This window comes from Elgaria multicarinata, chromosome 1 (assembly GCF_023053635.1).
Source record: "Elgaria multicarinata webbii isolate HBS135686 ecotype San Diego chromosome 1, rElgMul1.1.pri, whole genome shotgun sequence".
Classification (NCBI taxonomy): Eukaryota; Metazoa; Chordata; class Lepidosauria; order Squamata; family Anguidae; genus Elgaria; species Elgaria multicarinata.
The window spans coordinates 175,622,113-175,649,375 of record NC_086171.1 but is presented as its reverse complement, the minus strand read 5'-3'; the positions used below and the strand labels follow the sequence as shown (position 1 = coordinate 175,649,375).

At 43.0% G+C, this 27,263-nt stretch overlaps 2 protein-coding genes across 5 annotated transcripts in view; both read right to left on the bottom strand.

The window, feature by feature from the left end:
* Positions 1-1,031: 1,031 nt before the first annotated feature.
* OLFML3 (olfactomedin like 3) lies at positions 1,032-9,822 on the bottom strand. The gene is made up of 3 exons (XM_063119623.1): positions 9,578-9,822; positions 8,279-8,564; positions 1,032-2,595 (listed from the first exon to the last, which is right to left on the bottom strand). The coding sequence occupies exons 1-3, from the start codon at positions 9,683-9,685 to the stop codon at positions 1,811-1,813; spliced, it is 1,179 nt and encodes a 392-aa protein (XP_062975693.1). The 5' UTR covers positions 9,686-9,822; the 3' UTR covers positions 1,032-1,810.
* An 11,071-nt stretch (positions 9,823-20,893) lies between these two features.
* HIPK1 (homeodomain interacting protein kinase 1) overlaps positions 20,894-27,263 on the bottom strand; it is a 44,958-nt gene continuing 38,588 nt past the window's right edge. For all 4 annotated transcript variants that reach the window (XM_063143437.1, XM_063143425.1, XM_063143431.1 and 1 more), the window contains one exon: positions 20,894-26,713. In XM_063143437.1, the coding sequence (XP_062999507.1) occupies positions 26,243-26,713 (471 nt within the window). In that variant the 3' untranslated portion in view covers positions 20,894-26,242. The remainder of the gene's footprint in view (positions 26,714-27,263) is intronic.

Here is a 27,263-nt window from a genome sequence, read left to right as displayed (position 1 = left end):
CTCATTCAGAGATGTTCTACATTTTTAAAATGTAGTATGAATTGCAGCATTAAAAACTGCTTAAATCAGACAGATAGGGGGACAAATGTACCATCCCAGATCGTAGGCATGACATCCTGATTTTTGGTACCTCCATCTAATAACCCTCAGTTCTTCTTTCCTCATTGACATGCTTAACTAATGCTAGAAAGGAGGAGTTCTTGATAAAACCTCTCAAGGTGGTTTTAAAAGTAAAATTATAACATACTGAAACACACATGTGGATGAATGTAAATCAACTAAATATTTTGCACTCTGCAGCCTCCCCCATAGAAATGTTCTTGGTCAACGCTAGAGCCCATGTTTATGTAAGTCATAGTAACACAGCTATAGTATTCCTCGGAGACCTATTCAGTGCCAATAGTGGTCAAGCTGGAGCATTAGTCAAGACCCCAAATGATTTAAGGCTCCAACAACAGCATCAGGCATTCAGTGGGACACACATGAGACCCGTCAAGGTCAGAAGCCAGACACCTTGCTTTCCACCTGGCTGGGTCCCAGACCCCTAGGTCAAGTAAGGGCATGCCCCCTTGAGAACCCTGGAATACTGTCTCACTTTGCACACCCCATGTGTCCTCTGCCTGACATAGGCCATTCTGTGACACACACACAACCTCCTAGTAAATTGAAAGATCCAGTTGAACAAGTTGACATGCAGAAAACACAGAGTCACCCATAGGAGCACATACTGCTCCTTGCAGGAATTAAGTTACAAAGAAATAACTTAAAGGAAATGAGAATGGAGCCAGAACTAAACAAATCTAGTAATTAGTATGAAATTGTAATATATCCTCAACCTGGTTCCCTTCAGGTGTCCTTCACTATCACACCTATCATTCCAAGTTCAATATCCATGTGTGATGAAGGATATTCTAAGATGTCTAGAGTAATCACATGGAAGTTGTGTCTCTTTAATAAGAAACATTCAGGCAAAGAAACCCAGGACACTATAATAAATCCAGGACTTCTTAATGGACCACAACAGCAACCTGTGATATGTTCAGGGATGTATTCAAAACAAAACAAAAAAAGCTGATGCAGAATCCTCTAATTAATAAGAAGTAGACATAAATATAACAATAGAAATAATAAGGTATGAGAAACACCTAAAATGTCCAATTACACTATAGCATTGGAGAGCAAGAGAAGCAAGAAAAATATTTTCATCCTCTTGTTTAATTAACCAAGCCTTATGGGAGTTTATTTATTTTTATAGCAGTGCAGACTCATTGCCTTCCCTTGGAGACATGAGTGCCTGCTCACTCCCTAACAAAACCCCTTCTGAAGGAGGAGAAGTCTATGAAACAGCAGCGCTGGTTGGGAGATGCCAATTTGATTTGTAAGCTATAGGGCAGCATGGAAATTTACAGGCATTTGCCCTCTGCCTAGGAACTAGAGTGGATTAATAGTTTCCCTTATTTTTTCAGATGGAACATGTATGTTTTTCCAACTTAAGGTAATTTTTCGTATATATTTTAAAAGGTTGTTTCAGCTTTAATTTTAAAAAGGCTGTTTCTGTTTGGTTTGGGGTTTAAAAACCAAAACATTTTGGCAGCACCCAATGAAAATGCAAACCATTTCTGCTTTAAAAGCATTTAATGCATCAGAAAGGCATTCCTTTCTTAAAAGGCCAGTCTAGTCAGTGCTTCTTGTGGCTGCTGGTTTTCTAGTACGTGCTATGTGCCGTTTGGCATGAGTTGGCAGCTGAGTCATATCTTGTGGCCCTGGAACGTGCTTCTGATGCTCTCTCCACCACAGCCCTAGGCCATTCTCAGACTTCAGTCTTTTTCTTCATCTCCATACGGTAAATGAGCTGATAGCCATCATCCCAGGCATAGATCTGTCTCTCTTTAGGGTTGTACTTCATGCTGGAGTGTGAGCCATACCGCTTGGGGAAGTAGATCAAGGCAGCATCTTCGGGTGCCATAGAGCCACTGACATCAAAGACACACTGGATACGGGACCGGCTGGGCAGCCGGGTATTGTACACCACATAGAGAGCTCCACAGATAACAAAAGCGCTCTCTGCATTTTCCCGGGGGCACGGGGTGTCCCACATTTGCTCAATGTCTAGAGATGAAGGGTCTAGTTTGGCCAAGGCTATGTTTCTCTCATTTTCTTGGGTGGCATAGATAGCCCAGATCCCCTCTTCATCAGCCACCAGATCAATGTAGTTGTAGGATGCAAGGCCAAAGACAGGGATCTGCTCCTCGGCTGGGAAGACAGAACTATCAACAATGGTCTTGTTAGCCAGGCTGTACTTGATGACTTGGAAGGTGCCATGTTGGCGGATATAATAAAGATGACCCCCGTACACCAAGTGTCCAGTGCCAACCCATGGGTAGGGTAACCTGATGCGAGTTGCCTTTCGTGTAGCAGAGAAGAGTGTGAACTCCCGCGTTCTGGGAAAGACATACACGGTGTCGTTGCTAGTGCCATCAAACACAAAGATCTTCTCTGAATTGCTTAGTGGGTCTTTGGTCCAGAGTCCAGCTGTGCTTCCAAACCGCTTTAAAATCTTCATGGCTTTGACCTGGGATACGGTGTCACTGCAATCTAGAAAGAACAGTTAGAGGATAGTTATTGTACGCTTGGCTCTCTCCCACAAATCTGTAGCGCAAAATTGCAAATTGTACATTAAAAACATAACTTAAAGTCATGAGAGCAAATCGTTAATGCCAGGATGTCTGTTCCAAACCTGATGGCTTAATCCCACTGACCCACTCACATTTCTGAGACTCTCAGGAAATGCTTAACAAGCAAATTTCAACATCTACCATTTCAAGGTGCTTTCTTTTACTCCATTAGCTTCAGCAATAAAGAGCTTCACTTATATGCTATTTGCATGGTTGCTTTCCTGAGAAATTATACTATTGATGTTCCTCCTTAGTTTGCACCCATGCTGAGAAAAAAGGCAATGTCTATCTCACATTCCCTTGCTTTGCATAAGGGAATGATACCTTTGAAAAAGGTTCTTTGTCAAACTATTTCTGTTCAAGAGGATAAAAATGATCACAGGGCCAATCTACATGGGACATTTACACCACTCCTACTGCACCCCCAAGACGATTGTGGCACATGACGTACGTCCCTCTCCATAACTAGCATGGCTTTTCTGCAAACTCGTTTTGGGACAGATTTTTCCCATCACAGCAGCTTCAGTGCAGTTTGGGAGTCTGTGTGACCTCAGCTGGCAGCGGGAGCAGCGCTGATTGAAAGGGTGAACATGAAGCTGAACATGGCTGCTCTGAAGTAACTCATTGCCTTCAACTGCACTTTGCCAAGTACGGGAGCAGAGAGGTATCAGGAGAATGTAAATTTCCAGACTAGCGAATGGGCACAGAAGTTGCCCGTTGCCCCCGCCTCTCCTCAGGTGACACTTCTCTGTGGCGGCAGCTGCTTTGGATGCCCCCAGGCTGCAGGGACCATCCCTCCTGCCACCCCATCACCAGGTTATAGTAGTGTATGGATTTCTGTCCAATGGTACCTTGGAGCCAAGTCCAGGGCCACATATAACCCAACCACCAACACCCCAATGAGCACCCAGAGAGCAGCAGGTAATGAGGGAATCAGGGAAGCAGAAGCAAACTCTTACTTTATTCCTGTACTCAAGGTGGTGCTATGATATGAATTCGAAATGTAAAACTGCACATCCTCAGAGTATTATTATTTTTTCAATCAGGGTCAGCAAACAATTGTGTTGTTCTAACATATAAGGAATATGAAAGACATTGCAAGGAATGGAATGGTTGGTTGGGGGAGTGAGTTGGGGAGGGAAATGTTAGCTGTGTGCTTCGCAACTGAAGTAATATACATGGCAGCCTAAAGGAAGGGCACAAGACCGTTACATCCGGGGTGCACCACTGTCTGTGTCACAGGATCAAGGAAACAGAGCAACCTCCCCTACGTGGTGCCCTCCAGATGTGTTGGCTAGCTGGGGATGGTGGAAGTTGTAGTGCAGCACATCTGTGGGGCATACTGTTGGGACGACTGAAATAAAGGATAGGCCTGTCAATGGCTCAAAATGGCACTTCCATGATGTTCAGAAGTAACAGGGATGCCTATCACCATCTGTTCTGTTTCTGAGCTTCCTCTAGGCCAGGGATGGAGAACATGTGGCTCTCACAGATGTTGTTGGACTGCAACTCCCATCATCCCTCACTAATGACTATATTGACTAGAGCTGAGGGGAGTTGTGATCCAACAACATCTGGAGCGCCACACATTCCCCAACCATGCTGTAGCCACCTGGCTATCAAATGCTCTTCGATTAGACCCAAGATCTATCTCCAAAGCAATTCTTGTGTTCTTATCTTGGTGAGCAAATTGCCATTTCTAAGATAACTGAGAAAACTGTGTTCATGCTATATCCTCATTCTCTCGCACACACACTCATATTTAGAAAATTTCCCTCAATCGCACTAATTCTCTTCTATAGCCTGCAAATGACTGCCTCATAAAAGCTTTATTAATTTCCCTCATATTTGTCCCACATGTATCAGGCACCCTTTAGTATTGTATCCTTTTTGGGGTAGAGAAACTGGCCCTGGATGTCTCAAGTGAACCTCCAAAATCACAGATCATTGTTGAATAGCTGGACCAAAACACTCTTGCGTAAAATCCAACCTAAACCAAGCGTGGCTTTTTAATTCTACATAGCAGGCTGTTTCTGATTTATTTCTGGCAGACTGTATTGTTTCTCGCCTGGCTTTGGTTTCTATGTGTTGCTTAGGTCTAGTGACTGGATTTCTAACAAAGCTTTATTAATTATTTTAGTCTTGCAAGTCCCTTATTTAAGTTGTTATTTCTGCAGCACAGCACACAGTTTCCACTATCCATTGCATAGGACACCCATCCTCGATCTGGGGTGTCATACTACAACTCCCATCATCCCTGGCCAGCATAGACAATGGCACCAGATTGGGGAAGGCTGGCATAGGACATTGGAGAATGCTGAGCAACATTTTTCCCGGTTCTCTTCAGGGAAAACTGGGGGAAAGCTGGATGTGAGAATGGGGAAATGACTTACTTAGCATTCGGGATACATTACCTTACAGAGCTATGCAGGATTTGAAGTAGGACAGGGAAGGAACAAGAGAAGTCCTCAGTTTACATGGGTAATACCAAGTTTAAACAAGATGATGCTTCAGTTTTACATGATTTAACCACCCCCTCCGTCCCCACATGATGCATGCCTCCTTTCCTAACAATCAGTCAACATTGGATACAGGAATTACAGGCCTATCAATGACTATCACCTATGACAGCTAATTGTGGCCTCGGGTCAAGGGATATCTCTCTCTGCTTTGCTCTGCTTGTGAGTTTTGTGGTTGCATGTGACTGACTACTAAACTCTTGGCCTTGCCCATTATAGGTAGTGTTCTTCCATGCGCTGGTCATCCATGGCCTGCCCTTGGAGCTGTCAGTGGGAGGACATTTTTCCTGCCTCTCCAGAGATGCTTCAGCCCTGCCCTGCTGGCCATTTTGCCTCATCCAAAGAAAGCATGCTGCAGTTCCTATGTGACTCCAGAAGGAATGGCACCATCCACCACTGCATGATGAGCCACCAAGGAGACAGCTGAACAGGGACAGGAGAAAGTGGCCAGATCTACACCAAGCGGGATATAACACTTTGAAAACAGTTTGAAAACCATATATGGAGTGTGTCCTGGCCCCCAACAGTTGTCAATACCATTATAAATCATTTTAAAGCAGTTGTGTAGATCCTGCCATAGTCAGGATGCAGCTATACTGTATTATGTTACTGGCAGGATTTACACTACTGCTTTAAAATGGTTTATAATGGTATTGACAATTGCACGCTCATTGCTGGGCACTCACAGATTTTTGTGGGTCCCTCTCATGACGTCATCTGCCTCCCATGCTCCTTCTATCACTTCTGGCCTTCCTCGCGCCACAAAACACCCAGAAAGTCCAATATAATTTTAAAAACAGAAGTTGCTGCTATCTCCTGCTGTGTGCAGGAGAAGCAGCGCAATCAGAACAGCCCACTGAATGGCCCACATGCAAGTTGTTTACTTCCTTTTTGAAAGGGGAAGTATCAAGCAACGAAAGCAGAGGCAACGGTGGGGAAGCGTGATTTTCCCCTGTCTGATGTAGCTCACACTCCATATACCGTTTTCAAACCATTTTCAGTGTTATATCCTGTTTGGTGTAGATCTAGCAGGTCTGGGAAAGGGAAAGAGACGGATCTTCTCAAAAGGCAGAGAAATCCGTTCAGTCCTCTCCAGGATACCTGAGGGGTAAATGCATATTTCATGTAAAACTGTATAACGGAGCCCCAATGTGCCTTTTTCTTTAAAAAGGGAAAGTAGATTGGGAGAAATATTAAGCAGAAAAAAAGAAAGGTGTGCTTATTCCTTTCTCTGCCCACCACTTCTCTGCTCAAAATTGGATTCACTGATTGGGTTGTTCAAAAGTAGGCTTCGGGGTGCTCTTAGTGCATAACGTTGCTCCCTGCATGGCTAAAGCTAACTTTCTGCACAAGCAAATGTTCACACATTTCACTTCTGAGCAAACAGATTACATTCAAATCTTTCCGAGTGAAAACCGCTAAACCTGGCAGAATGTGATTTGGAGCCACAGATCCAAGTGCGTAGGAATGCTGCATCGTGAACACATTCAGATGGGAAGAGGCACCTTAAGGGTAAGCAGTATTTCCACTGCATAGGTGGGGAATTGATTTTGTAAGATATTGTGTGATTTGCCCAAAGGGGATGCAACCATGGAGCTAGTAACAGAAGGAATACAGTTTGGGGCCCAGATTAGTACCATGAATGGAAAATCCTATCATAAGAAAATCAGATTTGTGAGAAGTGCTGGAGGAACTGTATGACTCTTAAAACAACTCATTATGCTTGGAGAGCTGCTCAGTTGCGATGGCTGGCTCAGTGGAAGACGCCACTGCTGCATGCCTCAAACACAATGTGCTTAAATCTCACTGACGCCAAGGGGGCTTAAGAAGCCCAACTCTGAGCAGGACTGCAGCACACATGTCACCATCTTGCTGCCGAGGTCAGCTGGTCCCTTCGTTCCCTTTAATATAATTGTTGTTTGAACAACAGCTGCTACTCATTTGTTGCAAAAGACCTTCCTTTCTGTTGCAGGGATAACACATTCTCCCAGCATTGAAAGCAAAACATTATCCCCAACTTTCCCCTGCCCCAGTAACTCATCCATTGCTAATGAGGTTGCCGTGTAAAAAGTAGTTGTGCAACTGTTGGAAGCCCCTATTGCAAAGGTGCAGAACCTCAGGCCTGCGGGCCAAATTTGGCCCCTCTGAGCTCCTAATGTGGCCTGCCAGGGTTGCCATGATGGCCACACCCTTTCCCCTGACCACTGATTATTTGGTGGCTTCCTGGGTTTTGCACAATTCCTCCCCCACCCCTTTGAAAAAGGTAGAAATGCTTCTCCTAAAGCATTGTTACTGGTAGTAAAAACTCTAAGCTAAAATACGCTGGGGTATTCTGGCCCCAACACTTTTGCCTTTGACCCCATCCACCATTAGAATGCAGCCCCCGAGCGCTTCTCCAAAATGGAATTCGGCCCTGGGCTGAAAGAGGTTCAACACCCGTGCTTTATTGGATAGTGCCTGCGACATCATTTAGTAGTCAATCACACAGCTGCTGGCCCAATGCCTCCACCATTTTGTGATCTGTTCATTGTTTGTTATATATATGCATGTCCTCACAGTGAATGACCAGTGGGACACTGCTCAGCAAAGGTGATCTTCTTTTGTAAAGGAACCAACATCAAGGCCACTCTTCCACCCCCTGCAACAATGACGTGCTGTGAAAGATTGTTAAATGAGGGCAGGGGCAGGGAGGGTGTGGAGATGTCATTTGGGGATTTTGAGATCCCTTCTTCCCTCTCACAGGCCTGTGAATGGCAGTTACAGATTTCACGTGATCATTTTTGGTAGGCTTGTCAATTTACCGCCACTCCCCTTTGGGGGCAAGAAATGAAATCATCATCTGGCTCTATACTGTACATCTAGACCTTTTATTAAAAGGAGTGTATAACATAAAAGCATAGCTGTCTCCTCTGCAACTAAGCATATTTTATGCAATTGGGATCAAACATAGCACTTTGGGTGCAACTTGAAGGACTTGTGGGAGGATCACATGAAGAAAAAAGAGAATCCATTGCAGCCTGTCTTGCAGAATTATCCAGACTGGCCTTTAGTGTAAGCACATATCCTATGAGAACTTCTGCTCACCTGTTAGTTTGTCGTACTTCTCATTCTTGCGCTTCTTGGCGGTGGAAACCTGATTCTCCATGAGCTTGTCATCTACCTCCACACAGGGTGGGGCAGGATTTTGGGTCTCAAGATAATCCACCTCTCGCTCCAGCCGGTCCACCCGCACTGCAGTGTTTTCCACCTCTGCCCGGAGTGTTTCCCGTTCTTTCTCCACTGTCTCCAGCATGGACACCACCTTGTTCTTGAAGTCCCTCAGCTCACTGGAGTAACGGCTGCTCTGATCATGCCACTGGGAGATCCGCTCCTGATGGAAGAAAGGGAGACAGAAATTATAGGCATGATGTGGAAGGACTAGAGATTCCCAGTGGCAAGCCATGTTCCATTCAGACTACGGTGCAGGGCAACCAGGATAGAAATGACCATTCCTGAATCAAGCTGGACACTGAACACCAGACATCTGATTTGACAGACTGCAGGTCCATCTGCAATGCGGACTAAAAAACAAACATGCATTGGATTCCCCAAATCATGAACTTGGCTTAAAAATCCTGACATGTTAAGATAACAGTTCATTCTTGAGATGTTTGAATCTGTCTTCTGGATTGTTAGCTATCACTGTACACTCTGTATGTACACTGTCAAAGTTTTCTACGAAGATATTTGGTTTCTTTTTAAAGGTAGCAGAATGCAGTGATTTTTTCTAAATGTTAAAGAGGCCTTGTCTTGACAGTTTTATTATCCTTGCCTCCCAGTCAGTGCTGTGTGGCCAGCTACTAACACTCTCTGTAGCTGCTGTCGAGTTATCAAACAAACATTTCTTTGATAAATGTATAGTGCATTATAGAGCCGCTGTGTGTTGAAACAAGAGACTGCATTGTGTTCGGAGAAGTGGTGACATTCTGGAATAAGGAGTGTGGCTTTAAAATCTGACCACCAACACCCAAAATATGTCGGAACATCTTGCATTTCCCTTTTTCTAAAAAAAGTAATAACTACACAAGTAGCCTGAGAGTCCCCGCATCCACCCCAGTCTCCCTACTGTCAGATTACCTACAGTCATAGGCAACATTCATCTTTCCTTCTCTCAAAATGCATGACTGTCTATTATAGCCCCTTAGCACAAACTTCATTTCAGGAATAATTAAGATTCTGCATCCCTAGATGAGCCCCCGGTTATGTGATGGCTTCATCTAACAGAGCTAGAAGCTCAAGGTACTCCAGAGCCACCGCTTAAACCTGAAAAGTTGAACACTCCGCATACTTCGTGTGTGCAGTACGGAGCAGGCACCCTTTGCCATTCTGGTCTCACGCTCATACCTCTAAGACAGCCAGCCTCCTCTCCATGTACTCCATTAGCTGTTGCTGTTGCCCGCTGATGGCACTGGCCAGGAGATGCAGCAGAAGCAAGGCATGTTGGAGAGCCATGACTCTACCTGGCCTCTTGTGTTTTGCCAGTGATCTCTGTGCCGGATTCTAGCTCACACCACTGGAATGTTTTGACAGTTTCTTCGTAAAAGCAGGGAGGGAACACAGCCTTGTCTGCCTGGTTTTATTAAATCCAGATGTCTGGTTCTGGAGGGGAGAAGCTTTGAGTCTTAACTCCTTTATTGCCAGAATAATTCAAGCACCGAGAGGGGTGGGAAGTGGTGTTGCATGCTTACGCCCCCACTGATTCTGTAGCACCACACAGATTCCGTTGCGCAAGTGGGACCCACCGCTTACACAACAGAGATTTAACGCTTCCCAGAGGAAGCTCCCAAATGAGCGGAAACACTCATTTCTGGATCAGCACAAGTTGGCATAGCTGCCTTATGTGAGCCCTGCTGACCTGCCTCATTCCAGACACAAGCATTTTCATAGAATCATAGAATCATAGAATAGCAGAGTTGGAAGGTGCCTACAAGGCCATCGAGTCCAACCCCCTGCTCAATGCAGGAATCCACCCTAAAGCATCCCTGACAGATGGTTGTCCAGCTGCCTCTTGAATGCCTCTAGTGTGGGAGAGCCCACAACCTCCCTAATAGAATCATTTTATAGTTGCCCATCCCTCCTCTGAAGCACTCATTCTCCATTCCACAAACAGTGGGTGTAACAATATGAAAGAACTGCTGGATTTGGCCTGGATGGGGCAGGGGTGTTTCCTGGGAGGAGCCAGGAGTAGTTAAAGACAACACCCACTGCTTCTGGCCTCAGGAGGCCACACCTTGAAAGAGCACTGTAGAGGGACCTTTGTTTAAATAAAATTTGGAGGTTTGTTCATAAAGCAGAATCTGTTTGGTTCTGTGGGGTGTAGTCCACCAATTTCAAAACAGTGGGCACTGCTTGTGGATAAGAATTGGCAGGGTGCAGGACAATCAGCAGAGAGCATAAGCGCCCCGTTGGATTTTGGCCAATGAGCTTGCAGCTCCAGAGTTCTTAAAGGAATAGGCATAGAGCAATGGATATGACTGGACTATAAAAATAGATGAAGAGCCCCATCACATCTAGGTCGAAACGTGCAGCTCCCATCGCTTCTCTGTCGTCACTCCAAAGTCACTTCCTGAAAACAGAAAGTTATTAGGCCCATTCAGTCCGGTAGGAAAGAGCAGCAACCAGACTTTTTCGGGGGGGGGGGGGGCTTTGCATCGCAACAGAGGCCAGAAGGGGCGGAAGATGCACGAGAGGCAGACGATGTCATATGAGCAATCTGTGAGTGCCCAGTAATGAGCGTGCAGTAAAACGCTCGTCAGATGGAGCTTCAAAAATACTGGACAAAAATGTGGGGGAAATTCCCTTTTAAAGCCATGAAGCAATGGAGAGCCAGAAAGTTGGAGTTTGGGTCTAAAACCTGCAACCCTATTAGCAATGAGATAGAGACTAAACTTTGCTGGACGTCCTGTATACTGTACCTTATCCTGTGATAACATTTCCTGAACTCATTTCAGCTGAGATCCTGAGATATTTATTTTTAATTTGTTTATGTGAAAACAAAATTCCAGGATGTTCTAAACCCTTTCACACACAGCAGTTCACATGCAATGAATGTGTGGAGAGAGATCACACCTACTGTCTCAGACTTCATGCATCAGTTGAACCTGTACACTCATTCAACTTGTATACACTTTGAATGCACAGTCAGAAACTTTAGCTATACTCTCTGGCTTATGGTGGACTGGTTATGGTGGAAACTTTAGCTATAGCTGACTTATGGTGGACTGTTGCAAGTCGCTACATTTTTTAATAAATATGGAACTATTATTTCTCAGTTATGTTTTCTCCAGATGTTGTTGGACTCCAACTCCCATCAGCCCCAGCCAGCATGGCCAACGGCCAGGGATGATAAGAGATTTAGTGGAGAGCCACAGGTTCCCCACCCTGAGACAACTGAACCAAGAAAAACTGATCTCGCCAGAGAGAACTATTTTCCCATTGTTTTAATAAAGTAAAAAGAAATTACATGAGACATTGGCAGATGAGATGTTGCCAACAGGTGTCATAGAAGTACTATCCTTTGAGAATGTCATATGGGTGGCAGATACTTCCATCATAATCTACAAGATCATGAACTAACTACAAGAAAGTCCCAAAGATCATTCTGTGCTGCTTTGCTTTTTTATTTTTTATTTTTATGGAACCCTTTTGCTTCCTTCTAACCTCACCACATTCCAGATTATCCTATTACCTTCCTTACATTTTGTGCTAGTATACTATATAACACAATGTGCTATGTGGTTCAATGACTGCTGGATTGAGCAGATACATTTTGTACTCAGGATCTGCTCCCAAGTACAAAATAAATGGACATGATGTTATAAATCTTGGCTTTTGCATGCAAAATACAACTGGGAAAGAATTGGTCTTCACTCACATATCATTTTCAAGCAAAAGGCACAATTTATACATGAGCATACATTTCAGAAACAAGCAATGCACATAGGTTTTCTTATACCAAGGAATCAGATCTGAAGTGCATCGGATATCACAGGACCTGGGTCCCCAGATGTTTTGTACTATAACTCTCATAATCCCTGATTATTGGCAATGCCAGCTGGGGCTGATGGGAGTTGCAGCCCAAAACATCTGGGGGACACCAAGTTGCCTACCCCTGGTGGATCATGTAAAGTGGCTGAACGCTGAATGCTCTGACTTGACATAGGCAGTTAATTCAAAATATTTCTCTGTAGGTCCAGCAATATGACTGGACCCTCACATTACCACAGGATCAAAATTTCCTTGCTACTAGTCTTAGGGCAATTAAAGTAAAAGTGCTGATAATCCAGCAGCAGTTAGCTCACCACTTAGGGGTCATACGTGGCTCAAAGTATTGAGGACATGAAGTACTGGGTGATGCATGATGAAGTCAATGGTGTAGTGGTCAGTTTTGAAATGCAGCTGCTCATCGTGGCAGTCCCCATAGCCACACCCACCAATATGAGTCCAAAAATGCAGGCAGCTGTTTTGATCCACATCCACAAACCAGTTCTAGATCTCCACCAGAAGCTGTGTGGGGTTTGGTTTTTTTGTAAAACAAATGCGTCTTCATTGGCCGTTCAAGATCAAGCCACCCAAAAAACCAAGGCATTACAACAGCAATAGCTCACAACAATCTATTGTTGCTGGCGGAATCCATTTCTACCCCTGGCTCCTGTGAGGATTGCAGCTAAATTCAGAGGGAACCAGGAAGCCTAAAGAGGGTGGCAGATTTCGTCATCATCCCTTCTAATCAAAAAGTGCTGGTGCTGCATCCCTACAAGCCCTGGTTCCACTACAACAACGGTTGAAGTGGTCAAAGGAAAGACCTAGGGACTAGGTATTCCCTGTGGAATCTGTGGCCTTCTGCAAAGCAAAGGGGACAATGTTTCTGAATCTTTGTAAACTGCCCAGAGAGCTTCAGCTATGGGCGGTATATAAATGTAATAAATAAGAATAAGAATATACAATCCTGAGCAGTGGCAGCTTCAACATTGCAATGACTGCTTGCAGCAAACTGCTCTGCTATTACCTGATACTACTTGATAATACTCAGTAGGTGTGGGAGCAATGTAGAATCATTATCCAATTAACTCACTTCTTTCCAGAATGTGCTCCATTTCATATGAAATGCGGGAAGATGGGCTTGCCTTCAGTCAGTTGTATGCTCTACAGTGGGAGTGAGGTACCAATGGCCCTACAGGGTTACTACAACTCCCATAATCCCTGTAAGACAGCCTGTGGCAGATAGGAGTTGGAGTTCAACAAGAGGGCCACAGATCCCCCACTCCTGCATTACAAGATGCAAGGCATGCTTTTAAAGGAAGTGGATCTCTGTTGTCATTTGGATATGGGGCACAAGGCCAGGTTTCTCATGTTGCAGTAACAGTTGTGGCCAAATTATTTTATGGTCCCTATCAAGTCATAACTCCAGGGCCACTTTCAAACTGGGGTTCTCTGACAATTTATCATCAGTTCCTTCACAAGATGCCCATAATGGCAAACAAGCTTCCCTGAAACCCCCACAGGATCATGGCAGTGTGGCAATGGGAAGCCCCCACTGCAAGTGTCAGATCCCGGCAGAGGGGGGCAGGAACACCCACAGCTGAAAATGAACCAATCGTGGAAGGCTGGTGACGTTTCTGGTTCACAATAGCAGCCAGGGTAGATTTTGGGTGGCAATGGCTGATGGGAGGATTGAGGACTGAGGAGAGGTGAAAGGACGGGGGAGGGAGGACTGATGAGGGGAGAGAGGGCGGGGGAAGTGTCAATCAAACACACAGTTAACTAATAGTCAACTCCACTCCACTCCACACAACAGTCAATTAAAATCATGCTGTGCCCCCTAGATAGGAAACCATGGAGTTGACTATTAATCCACCATTGACTGTTGCGTTATCCAAACGTGCCCACAGTTTGCCCACCACTGCCAATATTCCCCTGCAATATAGATGCAGGGGAATAATAGCTAGGGCATCATATCAGTTCACAAGGGTAAGACCCAACAGGCCTGGCCAGTGACCCAGCAGGAAGTGATGCACTCTAGATTATTCCCAGGAATCTTCTGAAATATGCAGTAATTCTTCAGAAGACTGAATGTGTTCCCTGGAGGCAAAATCTTTAAAAAAAAAACTGCCCTTGGAGAATACCAAGAAAGGCTATCTCTGAAAACCACTGTAGTGTTTGGTTTTTCTTAAATTATTTTCAAACAACTTGTTAGATTTCACAGGTATATTCTACTACTTTAGACATTTATGATTGACATTAAGACTGGTAACGTTAACTATGAAATAGTAACAAATAGAAAGGGCCCCAGAAACATTTAAGTTTGAATGCGCTACATTTTTATTAAAGTGACTGCTAGAAAACCTCACTGACAAAGACAGTTAGAAATGGGTCGCTGTTTGCTTGAATTAGCAAAGTAATCAGTTTTTCGGCAAATCTGGTACTAGATCAATATCTGCATGACAGTCTACATTATTGTAGAATGCAAATAGTTTTGAATTAATTGCAGGCAAGAGCAAATTTCTTTTTCTGGTGCTTCACTGTCACATAGCCTGGGTCATTAGACAGGATGGAATGTTTTTGCAATGCTGGCTTATAGGGGGCTGCTGTCTTGCGCCCTCCCCCCATTATACAGGGCCATTAGGCAGAGTGATGCAACCGCCTCAGATAACAGATATTGGGGGGTTGTGGCAGCAGCCCTCCAGCTCTTCCTCCTGAGCCCCCTGGCCATTCCCCTTTCTTAGATGACAGAGCTGTGTGTGCCACATGACCTGTCCTGCCCCTTTAAACTAAACTCCTGCCCTCTGACATGGTGGAAGACCTATCTCATTGCCCATGTTGAAGTAAGATGTCACTGCCATTCCTGTTGGCTTCTGTGCATGGAATGGAGGCCAGCAGGGGGGACATCCTTTTCCTCAGGAACCAATGACTTGGGCCAGCCCTGTCATTATGAGCTAAGCGAGAAGCTAGGAAACGGCCATATACTGAGTCAGACCATTGTCTACGCCAGGGGTGATGAACCTTTTTCAGCCTGAAGGCCAGATTCTGTTTCAGAGAAGCTCTCGGAGGCTGCATTTAGTGGTGGGCGGAGCCAAAGGCAAAAGTGAACGTGATTGAAAACAACTCCCCCCTCCCCAATTCCACTGTTACCAATGGGACCACAGCTCAGTGTTATGCGTATTTACTTCCCCTTCCCAATTTTACCATTTGAGTAATTTGGTGTTCGCACTTACAAAATAACATGAGGACAGAGGAGAGTTCTGAGCAGCCTGAACTGAGCAGAAAGGGAGTAAAAGCACATTGGAAAGACTTTTTTCTTATTCATTTTAATAGTGAATTCCAACAAAACAAAATCAGGGGGGAAAAAAGAAAAATATATATATCAATACACACACACACACCAGTGATTCATGTGTTATGGTGTAACTAAACACACAAAAGCTAGGAAATCGTTTTTGCAACCATAACACCAACCCTGTTTCAAACTACAGCACACCTTGGACAAAGAAACCAGCACATGTATGGCAAATGACAAAGGGCAGGAGCCCATTGGGATGTAGACATGACTGCTGAACCACAGGGCTCTGGGACCTATCAGTAAACAGACCTGTGAGATATTATGCATGTGATGTCACTCCATCCTGCATATACACAGACACCTTGACCTCCACACCTCCTGGGCTTTCTATTGCAGCCTTTTAAAAAACACATTAACTTCAGTAAACAAAAAATGTGAATCAACCACCTTTCTGCAGGGCCGGGCACAGCCCCTTTAAGTCCATCTCCCTGCCTTAAACCTTGATTGATTGACCTGCACCAAGCTGCACTGCCATGAGGCTCAATGGGCTCCTTTAAACCCTCCCCCCTCCGGTGTGCGGACATTCCAAAGCCACCAACCAACTTCCCTCAATGCAAACAAATGGGTGGGTTTTGTGGGGGAAGCTCATATCTCCCCCAATCATAATACCAATCTTGCTGGATTTCAACCTTGCTGCTAGTTGGACCATTCTCTCCCAGCCTGGAAAATCTGGTGGCGTTCCATCCATATTTCTTGTGACAGGCAGTTGGTCGCACCTTTTCACTCTTTTTTTCTCAAATTTTCACACTCAAAAAAATCTTCTACCATAGCCTATGCACTAGAAGCACTCCGCACAGACCTATATTTCAGAGGGCGCTAACTTCCATCCATGCGGCCCTGCATGGGTGGCTAATCCTTTTCCCCTATAATATCCCATAATAAGCTTTGTTATGCACCAAAACTACCTAATCTGCTAGCAAACTACCATAGCTATCTATGTTCAGATCAGATAAGAGGGAACTTAGCTATGTCTCAAAAAATGACCTTTTTTCCCCTATGGGGAAAATGTGCAAAATGGTATTCCCAACCAGTTGGGACACCCACAATAAATGAATAAATAAATATGAAGGGGAGAGAGAGAGAGAGAGAGAGAGAGAGAGAGAGAGAGAGAGAGAGAGAGAGAGAGGAAAATACAGCATTCTAGAAAGAGCAAATTATATATAAACTTCAACAAAAGCACACCAAATATCCACATATGTATCATTCACGAGCAGGATGATATCCATTCAAATGTTGATAGTGTTGTTAGGTCCTCCTCAGTCCATTGTATTGTAGGAGGTTTATTGAATTATTTTTTTACAATATTCATATACCGCTCCCCATCCAAAAGATTTCAGAGCAGTGAACAATAGAATAAAATAATAAAAACAGAATAAAACACCATAATAAAAATTATGTATTTAAAACCACGGCCAGTCTTTCTTCCAATGTTGTGATATCAGTCTTTTGAAAAGACTTGAGTTCAGGTCTTGTTTTTCCCCACATTTCAAATATTTTCGGAGCACAGGAAGTCACAGGCTGCAGGGAACAAACCAGAACCAGATGCAGCAGCTCAGATTGCACTATGGCAACGTACCAAAAACCAGTTTCAAAAGGAAGGGGAAAAGGCAAAAGCAGAGTGACCAATGGCTAGTGAGAATAATGGATAATCAAGGCTCAGCACAAAGGGAAATACTAGTGATATCGGGAAAGAGACATGGCAACCTAGAGGGGGGGGGGGTGTCTCCCCAGTCTGGATTGGGGCTGAATTAAACCCATGGTCCAGAGGTTTCCCCCCCCCCCCCCGGGTCTACCAGGAAATGCCAGGGAATGAATGGTGGGACCTTTTGCATGCAAATCAGCAGCTAAGAGTGACAGCTCTTCCCTGCTGGAAGAGAAATGGAACAGTAGAGCCTGCTTGCACAGCTAACCTTTCCCACACTAATTACCACACCACAAATCAGTCATATTCCTTTTCAATGCCAGGTAGCCATTTTGGGTTGTGTATTCAGTATTTATTTCTATGAAAGAAAAAATGTGTATGTGACAAGAAACAAGCTACGAGGGCCTTCCCCACCCCACTCTCACCCCAGACAAGTTGCTTCTCTTTGAATTCATTCAAAGTTTTTTGTCATGAGTCAGTCACCAGCCTTTAAAACAGCATATGAATTAAACTTAAAGTCTCCTGGGTAAACAAAACGGCTATGTTTTCTACTTCTTTGGCTTTTTGTGCAAGGTTGCTTTATTAACTCAAAGGCTCATGGTGCCATCTAGAGGCCGCACCAACACCAGCACAATATTCTGCAGTAAATGCAAACTTTAGGAGAGATTCTATAAGCAATCCTTCCAGAACAATGCTGCATTTCGGTAAGATGACCCTGCCTCTTTTCAGGAGTCTAGAAAAACCCTGTATGTATTGTTGTTGATGACGATGCACTGAAATACAATGATTTAGCTTGTGGCAGGAAGAATCCAATGACTGTGCAACAGGACTTTTCTCCATCTCTAATCCCAGTGTAGGCCTCTATTTCCCCAAAAATCTGCTCTAGGGAGTCTCTCAACCAATCAGAGCAGATTTTCAAGGCACACACAGAAGCAGGAATCACACACACACCTCCTGGTTCTGCAGACAGTAGTACATCAGTGGAAAAACTAGCTTGGATTTCACCTTTTCAGACATGCTTGCCTCTTTTGTATTGTTCGCAGTGCCCTTTCAATCTAAGCTATGGCTTTCAAGTTCCCTCAAAATGTCCCATTCAACATTTAATCAATCATTCTAAGGAGCTGTCACAGAAAAGTTTGAATGTAAGTTTTTCTTCCTTTCTCATAAAGCTAGAACCTGGAGTCATCCAATGAAGCTGAATGGTGGGAGGTCCAAGACAGACAAAGGGGAATCTTCTTCAATATGATGCATAATTAAATTATGGAATTAGCTCCCACAAGATGTAGTGACAGTCACCAACATGGATGGCTTTAAAAGGGAATTAGACAAATTCATGGAGGATAAGGCTATCAATTGGCTGCTAGTCATGTTGGCTATATTTTACCTTAGGAATCAGGCAGTGAGCCTCTGACCACCAGTTGCTGGAGAACACAAGCTTTTACACTCATGTCCTACTCGTTGGCTTCTCGTAGGCATCTGGGAACAAAACGCTGGACTAGATAGGCCTTTGGTCTGATTCAGTAGGGCACTTATCTTTTAGCTAAACGGAAAAGTGGGGAGGGCTAACAGGGACCTCACCCTTCCCCACACCCAGGAACCCATGCAATAGAAGCATTGCCTGGAACCTAGGAGTCTGCAAATGTTGCCTAGGTAATTTGCAGGCTCCTATCACTGCAGCCTCAGTAGTGTGTCTTTTGTCACCAGGGCAGTATGGGCAGATTAGGGAGCCTTGGGGCCCTCTGAAGTGAATCCTATGTAAGCAATAATGCTTGTATTCTGTTCCTCATTCCCAATTCTAATCCATGCATAATGCAACGACAGTCTGTCCTTCCCTCCCTTCCTCCCTCTGTTGTTTCCCTATTGCCTACTTAGATTATAAACTCTGGGAGCAGGGAAGTATTTATGTTGCCTATTAGGGATGTGCAGAGCGAGTCTGCTCCTCCCCAAAATTCAGAGCAACTCTCCGATAAAGCAAATCCCCGGCGTTTTTCAGGGCAGCTCTGTCTCCCCGCACTGTTGGATTATCTGGTGGGAAACCGCTGGTTTTGGAGAACTTTTCTATTGACGTCAATGGGAATTAACAAAAGTGCATACATCTCCATCATTTTTAAAGCTAAAGAGATGAAACTTGGCAACCTGGTAGCTCTTAAATAGGGCTTTAGCCATGCCAAGTTTAAAACAGATCCCCTCATCCCTTGATTTTTAAGTTTTTTGGGGGGGGAAATCCACCTCAACACCCACCCACCCATACACACACCTGAAACTGTGCTGGACCTTTTATCCTTTACTTTGCTGATGCACAGCTGTGCAGCTTCATTTATAAAAATAGAGATCTGCTATATTCCCTGACCATTTGTTCTAATGGGGTGAAATGGAGGGGGGGGAGGTGCTCTCCCTATGAGAGGTCAGACAATAGGGTGACCATATTTTGGAAACCAAAAAGGAGGACAACATGGTCGTCCCCAAGGGGGCATGTCCAGTACCAAGGGGGCGTGCCCACCGGAACATAGCCTTGGTCACGTCTGATTTTACAGCACACATTTAAGACAAATCTGTTCTACATAACATCTTAATGTTGAAATCACTGAAATAAAGAACAAGTGAGAGATTCAATGTATCTGAAATTAACTTCACTCACTACTTTTGTAGGTTTTGCTGTACTTTGAAGCTTTTGCTATACTCTATGTGTTACATTCTCCCCTTCCCTCAAATATCTTTTCTGACTGTATCTTCACTCATTGCAAGCTGCTGTTGTTGTTAACAGGGTTTGCTACTGGCCCCAGATCTGTTTCAAATTTGGTATGGCTAAAGCTCTACCTAAAAGCTATCATGGTGCCAACTTTCAGCTCTTTATCTTTAAAAATGATGATTTTAAAAATAATTTTAAAACCTCAATTTTAAAAAAAATTCTAAAAAATCAATGGATGAACGGATCTGTTTCAAATTTGGTATGACTAAAGCCCTTCCTAAGAGCTACTGTTGTGCCAAGTTTCATGCCTTTACCTTAAAAAATGACAGTTATAAGCATTTTTGTTAACTCCCATTAGAGCTGCTCTTTGAAAAAAAAATCCAGATTTCCCCTCCCCCTCCCGGATCTGCCATCAAAAACACGGGCAAATCCGGTCATATGGTCACCCTTATCAGACAAGAACAAACATAAATATACCTTTATTATTCAAAGTATATAAATTTGAGTCCCTTCTTCAAAGCAGGAAATATACTAGCACTAGCAAACTTTTCTCTCGCCACCTCTTCTTCTCTTGACTTTACAAGTTGCATCCATACTTGCAGTACACAGATCAGCCTTTGACAAAAATTCTTTTCCATATCCTAATATTGGCTTGTATGGATCTACACTGCCTGCCGATCATCATCACTTCCTGGGATAACTTATTTACATGGAATGGTTATCATTATTTTCATAATGTTAGCCATTTTTCCAAAATCAGCCAACATCAACAGTGCATCCTACAGATCCATTCAGGGCTCCAAACAATCTTTTAACCACACCATGGGTTTCTGATGTTTTTAAAACTGCACCGTGATTTGGGTGGTTTGTCAGAGGTCCAGCAGACCTCTGGATTTTCGGTGTGGAGCACACACCCCTATTGCCTATATAGATGTAAAATTTCCAGAAATTTTGACGCCATGGAACATGAGTCAGAAACCAGCAAATTAATAGAGTACAGAAAATTAACCCTTTTTATTGATGCATTGCAATTGTTCTACATTTTTACCATATTATGTAGAAAATACTTAAAATACAAGCTACTTTGTAAAACCAAAGACAAACATTGAATCCAAAGATAAACTATGTTTTCACAATGGACCCTTTCCCCATATAGTTAGTATTAAATTTTTTTAAATATCTGTATTTCCTTTTGTTAAAATGATTTTTACATTACCCCCTAAGTACATTGGCAATACAAACATAGATCAGTAATTGTCAGAAACTACCTTTATCTAGCGGCTTGTAAAAAGGAAGAGCACAACCAGAAAAAAGTTAAATTCTACACAGTAAACTAGCATATCAAATACATTTAATAAAGTAGGAATTCCATTGCAATATCAAGGATTCAAGCAGAAATACTAACATTACATATAATGCACTGCTACATGTAGTGAGTTAGATAATAGTTCAAGCTGAATCTGAAATCACACATTATATAAAGTTTAGCAACAAACAAACAACTATGTCAACATGCGGCACCATTCATAAGTTAAAAATTAAAATAAGAAAGCAGGGTTGTGCCAATCCCAGTCACCTAGAAGCAATTTAAATTCCATGTATTTATTTGTTTTAATTGAGTCAGAGGTATAGTACTGCACTGGTCAACTATGTGCAAGCAGTAAAGCTCTGAAGTTGCTTTTGCAGTGGAGTATCAACAGCTGTGAGGTGAGCGTTCAGCTATCAGGGACATTAAATAATTGGATTAACTAATCACAGGAGTGACTAGATAAAACATATATTCTCTCATCATTACAAAAAGGCAGGTTTACTGCAAACTCAGGCTGCAGAACTGAACACAGCTGCATACGTGTAAGTCCCACAAATTTCAATAGGACTTGTGCACACATTCAGCTGCATGCAAAAACACAGCCTCAGCATGCTATGGAGATTCAAATTGATTCGGAAAGATTTGTTTTTGAAATATGTTAAGTTTTGTGGACAAAATCATTCAGAGATGCTGCAGAGCTGTGCAGCCTACTTATCATCTTACATCTTTCCATCCACAGTGAGGCAGGCTGGATATGCAGTGGGAGAAAAGCCCTAGGCCCTATTAAGTCCTAAGGCCCCACAAAAGAACGTATGAAGTGGCAAATGTGTATCATAACCACACCATGAAACCAGAGGCTCACATGACTGAATGTTCCACCAAACAAAATCCTTGCACAACGAAAAACTCACCATTAGAAGAATTTTATTTATTTATTCATTTGACTTGTACCCTCCTTTCTACAAAAAATGGTACAATGTTTCTAGACATTCTAGTTTCCTATGTACAATGGATCCTTTTTGTGTGCGGGATGGGGTGGGGAGACATTCCATCACATGAGGCCCTACCTGCAAACAGAAGCAACAAGAGTCCAGGCATACATTTGCCACTTCATCTGCTCTTTCGGAGAATGGGGCTTTAGTAGGGCAGAACCATAAGTACATGCTTGGCTAGTTCCAGAGCTAAAAGGTATCTGATCTATGGGACAAATCACTGAGATGACCAGAACCTAGACCTTTGGAGAAACATCTTTTGGAAATGGTTTGTTTCACTTAAAACTCCTGGGCTCTAATTACACTTTAGGTAAACGAAGTGTTTTGCATCTTGGAAAAACATTTCCTGTGTTACTTTGGAGGCCAGAATATTTAAGCCAATATTTTGCATTTTTCTCCCAACAGATTAACTGGGAGTCTTGTCTATACTGGAAATGCCCTACTTTTGGAATTGGGTAAAAAACGCTTTCAGAATTTCTGTAGGTTGGACTGGCATACAGGCCATAGAATTTGGGGAGGAAAAACTTAAACTGGGCTTGACACTAAGCAGAAAACCATTACAGCAATAGAAAGCGTTGTTGACACCAATAATGTAAAGAACTGAAATTCCTTTGTTATCTTCACATCAAGGAAAAAAAACATATAAAGCAACAGAGCAAGAGTACAGTAGAATGAAAAGTTCACGGTTAGTCACGGTGTTCACCAACCACTCTCCTCTATTGCCCCAGACAACAGATTCCTCATTGTAAGGGAACCGGGAAGGCTTGTTGTCCACAAATTACTTAGTCCTATTTGGGATAAGTGGCTTTAAGATCACTCAGATCTTGTCCTCACTGAAAGTATTAGCAAAGCCCCTATCCTAGCTTCAATAGGTTCAGGGTTATTGCCCTATATTATTTTATAAGTGTTCACATTTGGGCTAGGCTACAGCATGCTATTATGCATGATTCAGAAATGAATTTGACATTTCTGAATTCTTTGTAATGTACCAAAAATAATCTTATGATCCAGACTGGACAGAATACAAACTGGGGTTTTCAAGGCTGTCAAAGCCTTTTATTGCTGTAGCAATATCACTCTCCAAGCCAGTTTATTCTCCATTTGGCCAAGATCATTCTCTGCATAATGGCAGTGGTGAAACGAACAGTAGTTTGATAGAATCCATGAAATCAAATGTGATTTAAAAGCACACCATCAGCAGGCCAGGTAAAGTGTGCATTTCCTCACAACACCAAGTGCTACAGCTGTCAACCCTTCCCAAAAGCGCCACATTACTAGTGGTGTTAAATAAAACTTCAGAATATTATGTGCTTTCCAGCAGGCTCTCTTTGGTATAAAAAGTTCTTAACACCAAACTAGTAATATTTTACAAGGATTATCTGCTACACACAAGGGGGTGGGGTAGGGAGATACTGTTACAATATAATCTAAGGAAAAGTAATTGCACGTGCTTAATCACCTCTGCAACATCAGATAAATTTCCCAATGCATTCCCAGCACAATACCCTATTAAAGATGCACTGACAGCAAATAGTATAGGTTACATTTTGAGGGATGGGGGGAAGCTTTACTCCAAATAAAACACCTAGGACACAATCCAGCTAAACTGAAGTACGTTTAGGTCTCATTGGCTCAATTCAGACATCACACCAAGCCAGGGTTAAGGAAGATTAACTAATGTTTGTCATGATGTTTGCATTGACAAACCATGGCTTATAAGTGGCCAGAAAATCAGAGAATGATTTGAAGTATGTTTGCAAGCCATGGCTTGTGCTAGCTATGGTTGGCATGTTGTTTGAATCAACAAACCATAAGTTATGGTGATCTCTCTGCCTCCTGAGGCAACTGTACCATGGAGGAGGGAACTTACAAATACATGAATCTGAAAGCTCAGAGAACAGAAAACAAAAGCAGATAAATAGCTCTACGCCATTGTTTGGCTGTGGAAACTAAATCCATGATCCAAGTTTTAAACAATGGCCCTTTTTGCACATAATATTGGCAAAACATGGGTTAATTAATTAACACATGATTGCCAGTGACATGTGAACCGGGTCAATGGTGAGCACAAACTAGGGTTTGGCTTGATATCCAATTTGAGCCATCAATGTCAATGGGAGCAAGTTAGGATATCCTTAACTTTCTAGTTTAAAAGTACTCAACTTTGGCTGGATCATACTCATAGCTCCATTTATGTTGGCATTGAAATTTAAAGCAACTTATTTTTGCCACTTATTTCTATCCTCAGTTGGATATGCTCAATGAATTGCTTCAGCTTGACGGAGAGCGGAGGGGCTTGCTGGTCCATCATAAGGCAAGCTCACTGTAAACTCTAGTCACACTACATAATCATTTAAGGCACTACAATATTTGGGGGAGGGGGGAGACACACCAGTCACACATACCTGTGCAAAACAAATCAGAAGGTATCCTTGTCTCTCATGCGGCTCCATTTTTTTTCTCAGTGCTACAGTGATGAGCTCTAGACGATTGCATTATTTCACATACATTCCAACACGTATCAACTCATTTTGGTTTAAATACAAAGGAATAGATCGATTTCATCCCCAGAAACATTTAAGAGTTAGACAAACACTAAGTACAGAGTTCAAGTATAATCACTACACGTTTTGATTACAAAGACAGGACATTTGGGATTAGCAGGAAATTTTGCTTGTTATACTTTGTTCTAATCAATATGTACATATTTCATTTTCTGTAAAATATTAAAACACCACCATTACAAAACTTCTAAAATAGTTTTAAATTCAGTAATAAACCTTTAAAATCTGCAATTTGTGTGACATGTTTTTGCAATTCCTACATGCACTTACTGTATACAAGTCTTAATAAGAGCGCTTTAAAGTTTTCTGCCAACAAGGTCCCAGAGGGATATGCTTGCAGGAGTATAAAAAGTTGTACATCTCAGTAGATTGCTGTTTTGGCGAATTTTGGATTCCTCAGCTAAATGGACCAGGCAAGAAAAATCATGATGGGAAAGAGGTCCCTGCATTTCTGGGAAAGGAATCCAGCTCCAAATTTTATTTTAAAAAATGAAACTGAAAGGGTATAATCTAGAGGCCTGAGCTACTGATGAAGTCTGTGGAAACAAACAGGTGATGTCTATCTCCTACTCATTTCAGTGAGGCCTCATCAGATGAAGTCCCCAGGGGCTTCTGCCCTCAAAAGAATAATGCAGGCCTATGCATTTTCAGCTGAGAACACAAGCTTTCCGACAAAACAGTCAAACCATAATATAGCTTGTGATCTCGTATTAATTGCTTCTGCAATTATAAAAACAAACAAAACCCTCTCAACTTCATTTTGGAGATTCACACATTACAAAAAAAGATTCATAGTTTAAATGGGAACTGTGAACAAAACAAATTGCTACACTAGCTTTAGTGAACAGAAAGTATTAAAACTACACAGAGAGAAGGGGGAGAATAACTGCTTTTGCAGAATTCAGCTATTGCCTATCAAGAATGTGAATTACAAAATTAACTTTAAAATACTAACTCAAGTTTATAAATCTGCCCTAGCAACCTAGAGTTAAATGTGCATTTTTAGTGGCAATATGGATTTGTGCAAGCTGCTAAAATAATTTAAACAAGTACTAGGTAAGTATAAGAGTTTTTTTAAAAAAACCACCAGCCTTTTCAAAAAGTCCTTGATTTCCTTTTCTCCTCTGATTAACGTAACAATAGTTTTAAATAAAATGGGCTTCAGGCCTTAGTTGTTGTTTTTAAAGCATCCATAAAAATTAACTGTAAAATCTGAATGAAAATATGATCCAAAAGATTCAGCCCAGTCATTACCTGAGCTTCCCACACACACCAGGCCTCCTCCAACAGTACAACCAGACTCTGGAGACCATAAAGAGAATTGTTAATAAGAGGGAGGTGGCCCCCATTATCCTCCGCTGATTCCACAGAGGTTCCTGTTGTAGAGCTGTTAGAATATTGCAAAACCAACTGCAGATCTCTCCACTCCGATGATCAAGCTGGGAATGATTACCGTCAATCCCTGCCCCAAGAACTACAAGTAAGAGTACTGATTAATCTTGGTCGGGCTCAGTGGGTATCCAGTGTAAATAGCAGATCCTCTGGAAGCACCAATGTAGGACTGGGTGGCAAACTGATGTTGATACTGAGCAGGTGCTACATTGGCAGAGGTTAGCAAGCTGGGTCCCACACTGACAGGGACCTGGTGCACGAGAGTGCTTGGATGGGTTGTGTATGTGGTGTGCCTGGAGGAGCCCTGAGGGGAAAAGAGATGAGCAATGGAGTTGGTGGAGCCCAGTGTGGCAGCAGTAGTTGGTGCGTAGGTATACATGTGGGGCTGGCTCGCTGTTGCTGCTGCCAAGTGGGGGTGCACTGGGCTGCTGTGCTGGAATGTGTAGGGAGCCTGAGCGATTGTTGTTGGCAGGGGAGCGACGTAGGCCTGCTGTCGGCGTGGAGCTGGGTTTCCACTTCTCTCCTGTGAGGCCAATACAGTTGCTTGCTGGTTCTGCAAAGCAGGAGAAATGGGCATTGAGAAAACATTCACAAAGACGTTATACTAAGAACTCTTCATAAGGAACGATTGATCGATTCTTATTGCTGCTTGTCCAAAGCAACAACCTAACAGTGCAAGCCTAGTTTCAACTCTAAAGGTAGGTGGAGATTCCTTAGAACTGCAACAATGTAGCCAAAAATGCTTGGCTGATAACAAAGAGGTAGGTAAGCTTGTTTTCAAGCCAGGCTGGCACTGCAGACTCTCCAGCAGCTAGTCTGGTGCAAAAGCTAGATACCACTGCAATCCACAAACCTCTGAAATGGTGCAGTGGACAAAGATGCAAAGACGTGCTTCCTGGAGGGAAAGATGCCTCCCACATCTGATGCACACAACTTGTTCCACCAAGAGCAAATCTATATGTGAAGAGCTTAACTTTGCTCCAAAACATAGAGACATGAAGTAGAAATAGCTACAGAGATCAAACTTGTCCTAGAACTTTTGCTCCTTGAAATTCCCATCTTCCTCATCATTTGGAGCAGTCTTCTCTTCCTTTGCTCTGTTT

Excerpts from the sequence above, each read along its gene's own strand:
- OLFML3 (XM_063119623.1), bottom strand. The coding sequence starts at position 9,685 with ATGGCTCTCCAACATGCCTTGCTTCTGCTGCATCTCCTGGCCAGTGCC. Across the intron at positions 8,565-9,577 it reads GGAGGCTGGCTGTCTTAGAG|GAGCGGATCTCCCAGTGGCA; the intron begins GTATGAGCGTGA and ends TTCTTCCATCAG. Across the intron at positions 2,596-8,278 it reads GAAGTACGACAAACTAACAG|ATTGCAGTGACACCGTATCC; the intron begins GTGAGCAGAAGT and ends TGTTCTTTCTAG.